At 37.0% G+C, this 12525-nt stretch overlaps 1 protein-coding gene across 5 annotated transcripts in view; it reads left to right on the plus strand.

The window, feature by feature from the left end:
• TRAF3 (TNF receptor associated factor 3) overlaps nucleotides 1-12525 on the plus strand; it is a 69938-nt gene that overhangs the window by 49636 nt on the left and 7777 nt on the right. For all 5 annotated transcript variants that reach the window (XM_050975721.1, XM_030239718.2, XM_030239720.2 and 2 more), the window contains 3 exons: nucleotides 1619-1711; nucleotides 6134-6274; nucleotides 11151-11325. In XM_050975721.1, the coding sequence (XP_050831678.1) occupies nucleotides 1619-1711; nucleotides 6134-6274; nucleotides 11151-11325 (409 nt within the window). The remainder of the gene's footprint in view (nucleotides 1-1618; nucleotides 1712-6133; nucleotides 6275-11150; nucleotides 11326-12525) is intronic.

The raw sequence follows: 12525 nt of genomic DNA on the forward strand, positions 1-12525 counted from the left end.
ACAACATGAAAAGCCCACACATTCCTGCAGTGGTTTGTGAGTTCAGTTGTTAGCTGTATCTTGTTGAAATAGGAGTATGAACCATTTGAAGAACTTGTTAACTTAGGATAAGAGTAAAGTCTCCTTAGTTCTTCAGAGAATCGACTAGTAACTTCAGTTGTTTCTATGAAAGCATTTTCTTGAACTAAGTATGTTTATATTTTCTCTCATTTGTGTGTCTTAATATTTTTAATTGAGATTACATGTAGGTTAGCACACTTAAAACATGTATTTTATGTGCATTAATATGTCTGTGTGCACACAGGTGTATAATCAAAGCATGAAATTTATTTTTTAAAAAAGTTTTAGGTTTTAATCCTGGCAATCCCTGCAATATTAAAAAAATAAAGTAAAACCTGAGAGTTTAGTTTCAGTAGTATTATTCCAGTTTCTTCCAATATTCTGCTTCCCTTACCACAAATCCTGGGGAATTTGGATGCTTATGTAGTGAAAATATTAGTCAGTACCTTTCAGAAACCACTGACAAGAAAAAATGGCATTTATCTGATAGAATGATTCTTTTGTTAGCCCATGGCTATTTAAAAGGACAAGGACTCACTGAGGAGCAACACATCTCTATAGATGATGTCCTGCAGGTATTTCCAGGTCCTTAAATAAAGAGCATTCATCTTTTTAAGTGTTAACAGTAATGCTCTTAGTGGTAGAGCTGATCAATGCTGTAACCCTGCCCACTGTTATGTTGTACGTATTGCCATTCATTTTATGTATGTATATGTGTGCATATATGTACATATATCCACATATATATTTTTAGTACTTTATATAGAGTACATACCTTGAGGATCATTGAAACCCTTTCAGTTGCTTTGCAGCACTATCTACCACCAAAGCTAATATTCTCTGCATTGCAAAGCACTTAATGAAGTAGGTGTAAGCAGCACAGTACAAATGAAGTAATGTGGTCTGCATCTTATGTACTCTGTATATAATCTATGTGTGTTCTGTAAACTATATAGTGATTATTTGTAACAGCACTTATAGGTTGTGCAGAGGCAGTGTACCTGAGTATCACAGAACAATCATGGTAACATCTTGAACGTGACAAAAGAGGCATTGTAATAACTCAGTGTAGTTTATAAAGCTGGCAGTTTCAAGTAATAAATTTATCTTAAATATTTGTTTTTAATATTCAGCTGAAGGAAAATGTAATGCTTATAAAGTTGTTCATGAAATGGAACAGAAGTTTTAAACTACAGTTAGTGGAATTGGAAGTTTCAGATTTTATATGACTCAAGGGTTTTATTGTGCTTTGTTTAGTTCTAAGCTACACAAAAGACTCTAAAATAAAACTCATTTTGTAAATCTTGTTCATCTTTATTGTTTCTGAGTTATCAAGCACACTGGATGGAGATACATAGCAGTTGTATGAAACACTTGCTATATTAAATGTATTCCTGATTTTTGTAAATTCCCAAGTAGATTTCCCTCCTCTCTACAGTTCTGCAACAAGCACCTGTGAACCAAAATATGTAGTGTTGGTTCGATGTCTTTATATACTCTTTCTTTGTAGGTTTAAAAGTGGAATTGGCTAAAATGTATAAATTCTTTGTTGTCACAGGGAACAAACCAACAAATTAAAGCACATGAAGCCAGCTCAGCAGTGCAGCATGTTAACTTATTGAAAGAGTGGAGCAATGCTCTAGAAAATAAGGTATATCTTCTACTCACTTCTAATTTTCATTGACTTCTTTAAATCATACAAAAGTACTGGAAGAAGCGCTTTTTTCCCTGTTTTACAGCTGTTCAACATTACAGCTAAAGCACTGTAGGCTCCAAAATCTACCAAGCCATTTAGCATAATCTTTGTACCTTTGTTATATAATGAAATGCTGTGAGAAACTTGGCTTCGCAACTCCATGGACAATTTTCCTCATTGATAACTTAATTAAAACACTTTCTTCAGATAAAGAAACAGTCCACTATTATATTTCCTCTCTGAGCTGCCTTCTTACAGAACAGAGAGTTCAGAAAGCCATGGCAGCGCTATGAGCTGTATATTTGCTACCTCATCATTTTTCCTGATGTAACTTCAGAAGTGTGTAATAAACTGGTTATTTATTTTATTTATTTTTATTCTTGCTCTCCAAACTTAAAGACCTGCACAGATTAATTAAATTAAATATACTGTAACTCATGGGCATGATGATGTCTGCTTTAGTAATAGACCAGCATGAAGTTCATGTTGCAGTGTTTCCTTGGGACTCCAGGTTTTAAATTGTTTGGGATTTGGGAGATGCTGGGAGTTGTATCAGCTATGATCTTGTGAATAAGCTTGAATGACTTAACCACATGTTCTGCGAATGAAATTCAAGCCTTTGATTCAAAAAATGCACAATTTCAGAACAAATTGCTGTTTTCTTAAATCCTTTTGAAAAAGTCTTACAAAAACTTTCAACATCAAACTGATGTTTCTGTATTTATAGGGGAAAGAAGATCCCAGAATTACCAAAGTATTCTACAAATGTCAGCACAAGAGTGAGGAGCCCCCTTCAGACTTTTCTCAAATGAGTTCACAAGTAGCAGTGCAAGCTTAGTGGCACTTGGGATATGATTTCTGTCATCTCAGAGCAGATCACAAGCTAGATAACGAGCAAACTCGATCTAGAAAGCACATTCCCTTCTTGACCTACAGAGATCTCTTCTGCCTGGGTCTCCAGCAAGGTCATGCAGCTTCAGGAATTGTAGTTTTAAAGCAGACATTAACTGGAACACTGTAATATGTTTTTTGCCCCCAGCATGGTTGTTCCTGAACTGCTTGGTTTTGAACTTGAAGCCTCTTAAGGAAATCATTGGACCTGGCAGAGTTCTAATACAGATTTTTTAGACAGAATTTTTCTACATGTATAGGTAGGTCTTAGTTTGAGGATCCATAACATTACTTAAGTTTGCTTTTGCATCTGAAACTTTGTCAATGTAGGAACTTTACATTTTTCAGTTTTGAGAGATACAGATTCATATCCTTAGTTCGTTTTTCATTAGTCTGATGAAAACTACACAGTTTATTTCACATCATAGGAAAAAACCCACGTTCCCTGTGACTTGCAGAATAGATCATGTTCTGCCTTTTCTCAGTGTCCTGAGAGGTGCTTTGTCATTTAAAAAATGCCCAGTGGTTCTATGTTTGTCTCCTACAGACATTAGAGATGATACACTTCACTACTGTTTTATGCTTGACTTTTGTTTCAACTTTCATTTAGGACATAACTGCTTATCATCATATGTCCATTTTTTTTCTTTTTACTTCCTGCTTTATAGACTTCTTCCTATTCATAATAAAGAGTTGAATCACTGGAAATCCCAAGCCAGTGCCAAGTTACCAGAATAGCTAACCACATGTCATATGTCAGTGACTTTATTCTAGGGAAGGGTAACAAAATGATTTGTAACTTCATTGCTGTGCTCTTCTTTGAGGAAAAAATTAATCAATGCACTGAAGAACAACAGTGCCAAGTCAACTTGGCTGATGGGTATCTCAGAAATCTTAGCCCTGATGAAGCCAGTGGAAATCTTCTTAGTTTGTATAGGGTCAAGATTTCATTTGGGGTCCTCTTTGTGGAGGGGTTCTCTCCTCCCAGTCACCACATTCTTTAATAGTGCACGTGGAGTAGGCAAACTGGAAGTCTTCAGAGCTGCAAAGCTTGTGTTAAGTTAGGAGTTTGGTATTGAATGGTGCTGGTGGCAAAGAGTGGTTAGAGAAGGTCAGATGTAAAATCTTGAATCAAAACTTTGTGGGGGGAATTAAAATTCAGTGCTTTTTTCCCCTCTCTGATGGTGTAGAATTGCAGACTGAACTCCCACAGTTTTGTGATGTTGGAAATAATAAGTTGAATGTAATTCTGTGGCTTCATCACATTCTTACAGAAAACTGGTATAATTTTTTTCTTTTTTAATATGAGACTTAAATATGGAATCTGTTTGAATACAGTTTCTTGTGGCATACAGTTTTTTACATTCTTCTTTAGTAAGCAACAATAAGCAACAGCTTAATTTGCAAAATTACTGAATAAGAGTGTGCTTTTTCCTAGGAATATTTCAAATATGCCAACTAAGTAAAGGAAGCTGATGCAATTTGTAATTAGATGCTGTGTTTCCTTCACCCTTTTTTATACTGAAGTTCCAAAGACTTATGCTGAAACTATAGCTGAGAAACTATTTAGTGTTAAATATTTTTTTTTATTCACAAATCAGCCAAACTACAATTGCTGACTTAGCAATGACAGTTCTGTATGATTAAGGACTGCAGGACATAATTCTGCTTTTCTTGTATTCTGTAAAGCTGCATGGAAAAATCTCAGTACAAAACAGGCTCATGTTTTATAACTTGTACAAAAATGGAAATGCAATGCTTAGTGACCCAGACCATAACTGCCTTGTGATTGGAAGGCCTGGGGAGGAAACAGTGAGAAAAGGGAAATGTAAAGATCACAATTAACTAAAGAACTCTGATTCATTAAGGAAATGGAGGATGTAAAAAAATGAAGCATCCACCCAAGCAGATCTTAAATATCTGGGAGGCAGAGGTACTGGTTGAAATTTAAATTTGTTCTGGTACCTAGGCATTCCTTCAGTCTCAATATTGCTTCTCTCTCTGCACTGACAAACTTAGCTTTGTCTCATTTCTGTTGAGTTTCTTTTACCAGTTTTTCTGTGTATAAAGTGCAGAACCAACCTACGTGTGTATGTGCACACCTACTGTACTGTACTACATTGAAAAGTAGATACCCACACATATATTATGGTATCTCTATTTTTGGGCCCCTTCTAAAGAACTTGCTGAATGCCTGTGGACTTTGACAGTCCTTTTTCTAGTTTAGGCTGGTTCAGAGATTTGAGTTGAATTACCTATTCAAACACGCTGGGTTCTGCTAGGAATGCAGTGACACATAAGGGATTTGGTGATGGTGTCTGATTAGAGGGCAGTTAGGTGGATGGAATTCTGCAGTGGCACCCACATCAGAGGTGAATATGGCTTAACCTCAAACTAGCACCTGTAATAGAGGCCAGGAGTAGATTTTTTGAGAACATGAAACATCCAAGTAATTGGTCTTGATGTGAAACATTTATCAAGATTTTTTGGGTCTGAAATGGTGCTGTGTCATATCTGTTGGAAGATCTATCTGTGGAATAGTCAGGGCATGTCCAAACATCATCTTGTGCCAAGTGTTTGTTTTCTACATTTTTGCTGCTGAATGATCTTGCCTGGGGGAAAACTGCATTTCTCAAAAAAAGCAATGCACCACCACCAAGCAGCCCCCTTCTCCAAACCACATTAATGAACAGGCACAGAGCAGTGTGACAGAAAATATTTACTGTATTACTTTCATCCCCAAGGAGATATATAATATGATATTCTTTTAACAAGGCTCATGTTTTAAAAACAGAATGAGTCACTAATGAATAAATTCATAAAATGTCAGTACAGAGAGAGAATACAGCTCACAGCCTGTAGTTCTTTGGTGTTTTCTACTAGTAGGCACCATTGGATTGTCCTTCAAATGCATGGATCCCTTCTATATTCATTCATTTCAAGAGTTTTCATCGCCATCACGTTCTTTTAAGCCAAGTCAGTCCCATGCAGACATTTTTCCTTAAATTTGCTATAGGTCAGGACAGATTGGAGTAGGTGAAGAAGATTAGTGTTCCCTGATCCAGCCAGCTCAGCTTGTCTCTGGTGTCCCTTTTGTGCATGGCTCGAGTTCTTAACACCAGTTCAGAGTAAATTAAGTTGTTTCTTCCAAACTCCAAGCAACTCCCAAGTCAGTTGGTGGAAACCAGGAAACCAAGCCATTAAACAACAAGTGAATAAAGAAAATGTTACATTTAGACACAAGTTCTTTGCTGGTTTTGTGTCCCACTTGCACTTTCTTAAGCCAAAGTTATACCAATGCCCCATACGTTGCAAGTGCAAAAATAGCTATCAGAAGGTTGGGTTTTATTTATTTATTTGCAATCCATGGAGAGAGATTTTATTAGGATCTTATCCCTTTCATGTGTTTAAGATAGTTTTAAAATAATACAGCTAATTTAGTATTTTGATCGACTTTGGCAGGAGTAATTGTAGAATTTTTTCCAGGTGGCCTTGCTCCAGAATGAAAGTTTGGAAAAGAACAAGAGTATACAAACTTTACATAATCAGATTTGTAGCTTTGAAATAGAAATTGAAAGACAGAAGGAAATGCTGCGGAATAATGAATCTAAAATACTTCATTTACAGGTAAGAAATACAGACTCTCCCCATTAAAGCAGAAATGGCAGTAGCTTCTGTTCTGTGCTTTACACTTGTGAAGTGAGATGGTCTAATTAAAAGGGGGGGAGATATTTTACATTATTGGAGAGCCTTTCCGATATTTTTTCTGGTGTATTGTGTTTAACAGGGTAAGATACTTCACTAAGCCACTGCAATTGCCTAGACTGTAGGCAATAAAACAAAACAAAACAAAAGTTTAAAAAGGGGAAAGATTGAAAACAAAATAGAAATCTTATATAAAGAATAATCTTTTTTTTACTTAAAGCAACTGCTTAAGGAAGTCCCACTGAAGGACAAAATTAGCATCTTAAAATTGCTGAATATTACATATATTCCTTTTCTACTTGCTGGTATTAGAAAAAAAACGAATAATGAGTGAGATCAGTCTGGTGTGATTTAATTCAAACATCGCATAATGCATTTGAATGCACTTTTTAAAAATCCAGATTTCTGTTGTCCTTCTGAGGAAATTTTTTCTAGTTATTCCTTTGCTGATAGGTTTGAGTTTCATGTACTGTGTTTTGAATGACCTGGCCATACATGCCAGTATGAAACTAGAAATCCTCAGGATGCCCTAGCATGGTGGTTAGCCCAAGCTGAAATTCCTTGCTTTGTATTCAAAGCTGACTTGGAATGTGGGTTCTGGGAATTTGTATTAGCTTGCATGATACTAACCACAATAAGGGAAACCTCAGGAGGTATTTAGCAAGCATTTGTGGAGGTATCATTTACACATTAATGTAATATGTCTGCTGTTAGAATATCAGATACTTGTTGTAGCATCCACCTTAAAGGAATGGAAATAAAATTGTCTTTTTCACTTACTATTCACTTCACGTATAAATTGCAAATGTTGATAACTCAAGAATGTTAAAGGTATTCAAACCAGTGTGTGGCTAAAATTCAAAGGGTGGCACATTCAGGAGCTCAGGGCCTGGAGACCCTTGATGATGGTTTATAAGGAAACCTTCAAGTTTGGCAACTGCAACATTTTTCCTTATAGCAGTAATTTCTTTCCATGGCCTGCCCACTTAGTAACCAGCTCAGCCTGCCTTAGTCATTGTTACTTGTCTGATGATAGTCTGGGATATGGCTGCCTGCCTGCAATATTGCATTCTGACACTGGGGAGCTAATCCTTGTATGTACTGATATTGCTGATTGAATCTACCAGGAGGTAAGTTAATTTGTAAGCCTGTAGTTCTTACACATGCTGTCTCAATGGCCAGCAGTGAGAGTGGAAATGGAAAAAACATAGAGCAGAGTTTTTCATTATTGTCTTAAATGACAGATTGCAATATCTTTTTCCTCGAGCTGTACGTGTTAGCAAAATCAATTTTCGAGTGATTGGTTTAGGAAAAAAGAAAACCCCAAACCACTACAAAGCAGCAAATTCCAACAAGTGGCTTTGTGGTGGTAATAAGTACTGGAGAAAAATGTTTTGCTCTTTTTTCTTTTTTTTTTTTTCCCTCCTGTTCTTTACTTCCTCTTGCCAGCTATTTCAATTTAGTTATTTTAAGTCAAACTGTATTTCAATGCTATTCCAACCTGTTTCCTTCCACTTAGTGGAATTTCCTGCTTCAGTCTGATTGTTAAGGGTATCCTGGAAACATGCCTCAATTTGTTTTTTCCTGATCTGCCTCTTTCTGTTGCCCACCAGGAGTGGAAGGAATTAGTTACCTTTTGTGAGCCATTTTTTCCCTGGGTTGTGTTGAGCAGCTGTGGTTACCTGGGAGGCACAGATACTGCACTAACCAGTTCAGGTCTGAGCAAGGGATATTTGCTTAGTCCCCCAAGACCTACAAATACTCCTGATGTCTAGTACAGTTCCAGTATTGGCTGTCAGGTGACCTTTTTGGCTGGGTAGTGGCAGCAGCATCACTGAGCATCATCTACACTGTGAGGCATCTGACACAACCAGTGTAAATGCATCAAGGGAGTCTGGACACTGGCAGGAATCTCAGCCTAGAGATGTTTTGTTTTCAGATGAGTTTTTGATATATAGGTCTGTAGGGAAAGTGTTTTTACCAAGGGTGTGTGATACTTTTTTTGGATGCTGTCATGTGGAGAGGAACTTTCACATGCAGTGTCCAGTCTTCCATATGGAAATGGAAGCATGATGTGAGTAATCCCATTGTAAGCAGGGTGGGGAAGTGAGGTACTGAGGGACAAAAGAAACAGTGTCCTCATGAAGATAAAATGATTTGATGAGTAATACCTTCCTTCAGAGGAGAAGGACACGTGACTTCTTTTCCAAGTCCAGCAGTACCTTTCTAGTGTGCTCTTTAGCTTTTCAGTTTCACCCTTTCAGTTGCAATGGAAAGGTCATAACAGCTCTTCAGTTCCTCATGACATTTTCTGAAATTCTTTCAGTAAGTACAGTGCTAAAATTCTGGAAGTTGGTAGAAATACTAAAGAGAACCCTATATGAAAATCAACATCAAAAGGAGCTCACAATGGTTTGCCAAGCACATAACTCGGAATTAATGATCCGGAGAGGTCAGTTGCTAGAATGAAAAGTGCATGCAGAAAATTGATATCTACTTGAAAATTTATGAGTACAGTGTGAGACATCTGTGTGCTTTCTAATGGAATAATTAGAGTGAAAATCTCCACTGCTGCATTAAATTCAGATTTAGTACATCAGTATCTCCCAGCAGGAGGGAGGTTGACTCCCTGGAGGGTAAAAAGATAGAGATCCCACTGCATTTTAAAAATTAAATAGAAGTCTTATTTCTGATTATTTTATATATCTTGAATTCTCATGTCAAGGTACAGTAGATAAAATGCTACATATTTGCCAATGTGAAACAGAAGCAGTTAAACCAGAATTGGTTATGAATGTTCAAAGGTGGAACATTGCACAGGTTCATGGAGAGAAATGGGTCCCTAATAACAACTTCGGGTAAACTTCTCCCAAAAGAAGAGCTTACAATTGTGCTGCATGTTTAGCACTTCCCCTTTCATGTAAAAATGTGATCATTTATTTTGTTTGATGCTGTGTTAGTCCAAACTGGTGCAAGCTGTGAGGCACTGTGCAAACCCCAGCCACGTTAGTGTTCTTGCCTTGGAAAGTTCACGTTTGGTATGAGTAAAGGAAAAATACCAGACTTGGGCATATTTTGAGTTACTTTTGCATGTTAACTCTGAGCTAGTGGCCAAATTCTTTGGTTCTACTCTCAACATGCAGTCAGGCCATGCTGTGGTATGTTTCCTTATTTATATGGCTAACAGCCCTTCCCATCTCTACTGTCTGATTACCATCAGCCCAGCTGGGAGGGTGTGACTGTGTTGGTAGGTGGTTTTTCCTAAGTCCAGGCAAGCTGCCTCATATATTTACTGGGCCTATACTCCTGGCATTTATCATTCAGTGAACAGCTTTCCTTCACAAAGCCCTAATTCTGGAAGTGAGAGATACATAACTTGTTTTAAAACAGGCACATAGAAATAAATAGTTAATCCTGAAAGATGTTAGATTGCTCAGTTGTTTTGAGACAAAAAATAAGACTCCTAGAACCTGATGTTGCTAGCTGGCTCATCAAATTGACAACCTTCAATTAATGTTACAGACTTTCAGTATAACTGAAACCACGTGATTAAAAGCAAATGGCTCAAAGGGCAGAAGGGTTTTCCCCATCAGTGGGGAACACTGAATCCACATGGCCAACCAAAAGGCAAATGCAAAAGAAATTTATTTTCTTGTTTTGTACTCAACTGCCACTTTATTTTTGTGAAGAAATGAAAAATCATTTTCACATTTGTTGGCTCTGTATGATGATAAAACTATAAAGCTGTAAAGTTAGATTTGGAATTTAACTGTAGGTGGTAGCAAAAGTAGTTTCTTCTTTCAGATATTTTTGTTATCATTTGAACTTCACAACTGATTACAGGGTTCTGGCTAAAATTCCTGCTAGTCCAAATTAGCTGTGATAATGTGAAGTGCTGTGTATTTCTTGCATCAGATTTGAGACAGACTGGGAAATATGTTCTTTATATTTTAATATACTGAGGTGCTTGCAATGTCCCTCTTTAAGAGAATACTGGCTTTTCTGTCTATTTCTTTCTTGAGTGTTATATTTCATGCCTTTCCAAATCTTGCTGGGCTATTTTTTTTTTTTTTCTTAAAAAGACTCAACAGAAAATACCTTCAAAATACATGGGTTATTGAATTTAGGAAGTAAGAGTGGGAATTTTAAAGGTACTTAAGGGGACAGAAGTGGTCATTTTGCCTACAGTCTTGTGGGCTTCTGATATGGTTGTGGGCACATAATAACTCAGGCTTTGATGACTGATTTATGTGAGCTGGGAGCTTGCACATGTGTGTACTTGTGTTCCATGTGTGCAAGAATAATGATGTTTTCCTGGAGGCATTAGTTATTTTGCTGTAAACCAATAAAAACCTGTGCTCATGGGCAGCCATTTGATCCACACCATGGGAAGCTGTGCCCATACTTTGTTGCTTATGTACTGTCACATGAAACCCAACAGGTATCAGCCCACAATACCAATGTAGAGACATTTAGAAATTTGTTCTTATATTGAAAGGCTTAAAAAAACCCAAAAAATCAAACTACCTTAGACAAAAGGTACATGCTAACAAGTCCCTTTTTTAAAATAAGGCTATTGCTAATTCTGATAGTATTCTATCTGTGCAGCACTAAGTATTTTTTAAGCATTTCATAAACACCTGGGCTATTTACATTTTCAAGGTTCATGTTATTAAGATACTAGACAAAAGCAAAAATTGTTTATATTGGAATTCAGTCTTATTACCAACATAAAATCTTTGTTTAATAAATAAATGTCTTTGTGTTATTTTAACTCGTATGCTATTATTTTGTAAAGCGAGTGATAGACAGTCAAGCAGAGAAACTCAAAGAACTGGACAAAGAAATCCGTCCCTTCCGACAGAACTGGGAGGAGGCTGACAGCATGAAGAGCAGCGTGGAATCCCTCCAGAACAGAGTGACTGAGCTGGAAAGTGTTGATAAAACTGCAGGGCAAGGAGCTCGGAATACAAGTGAGTGTGAGCACAATGGGCTGCAGTGCTGTTGAGAGGAAAACTGTGTCCCTTGAGTGGCACTCCCATTGTGACTTTTATATGGAAACATCAATAATGCTGATTCTTCTGATTTTGGAGTAGGAGATTGTGAATTTCATTTGTTGATGGTGTGGCATTGCTTCCATGCTTTTTCTTAGGCTTGATTATTGTTTTCTCTTTTGTTTTATCGACTCTTGTCTTGACTGCATCGTTAGCTCATTATAAACAGTTTCTCAATTGATCTTTGATAGCTAATAGCTTTCAGCAACCTCTTTAAATATAGTCCTCTTTAAATATAGTCTATAGAATTGACATTTTTTACTGCTCCTCTCCCCTGTGAATGGATCAGTATGGTTATCCACCTGAAACCACCCATCCTGATTCTGTTAGACAGGTATATTTGATCCTAAGAAAACTGAGATCTGCATAAGAATAAGGTTATTATACTGCTGAATAAAGACTGGAATTCAGCAGGACAGTTTAGATCACATGCAAGCATTTAAATAATTGTGACAAAGAACATTTAAATAGACCTATATAAGATAAACCTGTCTTATGAATTCATCTGCTTTTCAGTATTGTGAGTTGGCCAATTTTGCTAGTAACAAAAGAGTAACATGAAAGGGAAAGGGGACACAGAAAACATAGCCCTCCCTCCAAACTAAATAAATGACCATGTGATACAGATGTAAGCTTAAATTTTTTGGGTTTTTAGTGAAGAACTTTCCATTGTAACAGCACTGTGTTTCTGAGACAAATAGTGTTTAAAAAGAATGTTTTGAGTGATCAGGAATGCTTCTGAATTTCAGAGGGATTACATAGGATGTGTAACTGCATCCAAGGTCTTACCTGCTAAATAGCTATCTGCAGATAATACCACCAAGTCTCCTTTCAAAAAATGGAAGCCTCTAGTTATACTGTTTAGTGACCAGGAAAAATCTGTTAGGTGATTTGAATACTTGACTTTTACTGCATGTACCATTAACACCCACATTTATAAAAATCTCAGCTAACCTAGATAGCAGCCAGCAAATAATTAGAGCCTGTAGAAATTGCTTCATCAGTGGCCAAATGCACTTTGGTTCTCAAGGAGGACAGTGTTTTCCTACACAGTAGCAGCACTGGTGATTGTTTTTTACAGTCTTTAATAAGCAGCAGGTTTCTCACCCCCATCCTTTC

The sequence above is a fragment of the Serinus canaria genome, chromosome 5 (genome assembly GCF_022539315.1).
Source record: "Serinus canaria isolate serCan28SL12 chromosome 5, serCan2020, whole genome shotgun sequence".
Lineage (NCBI taxonomy): Eukaryota > Metazoa > Chordata > Aves > Passeriformes > Fringillidae > Serinus > Serinus canaria.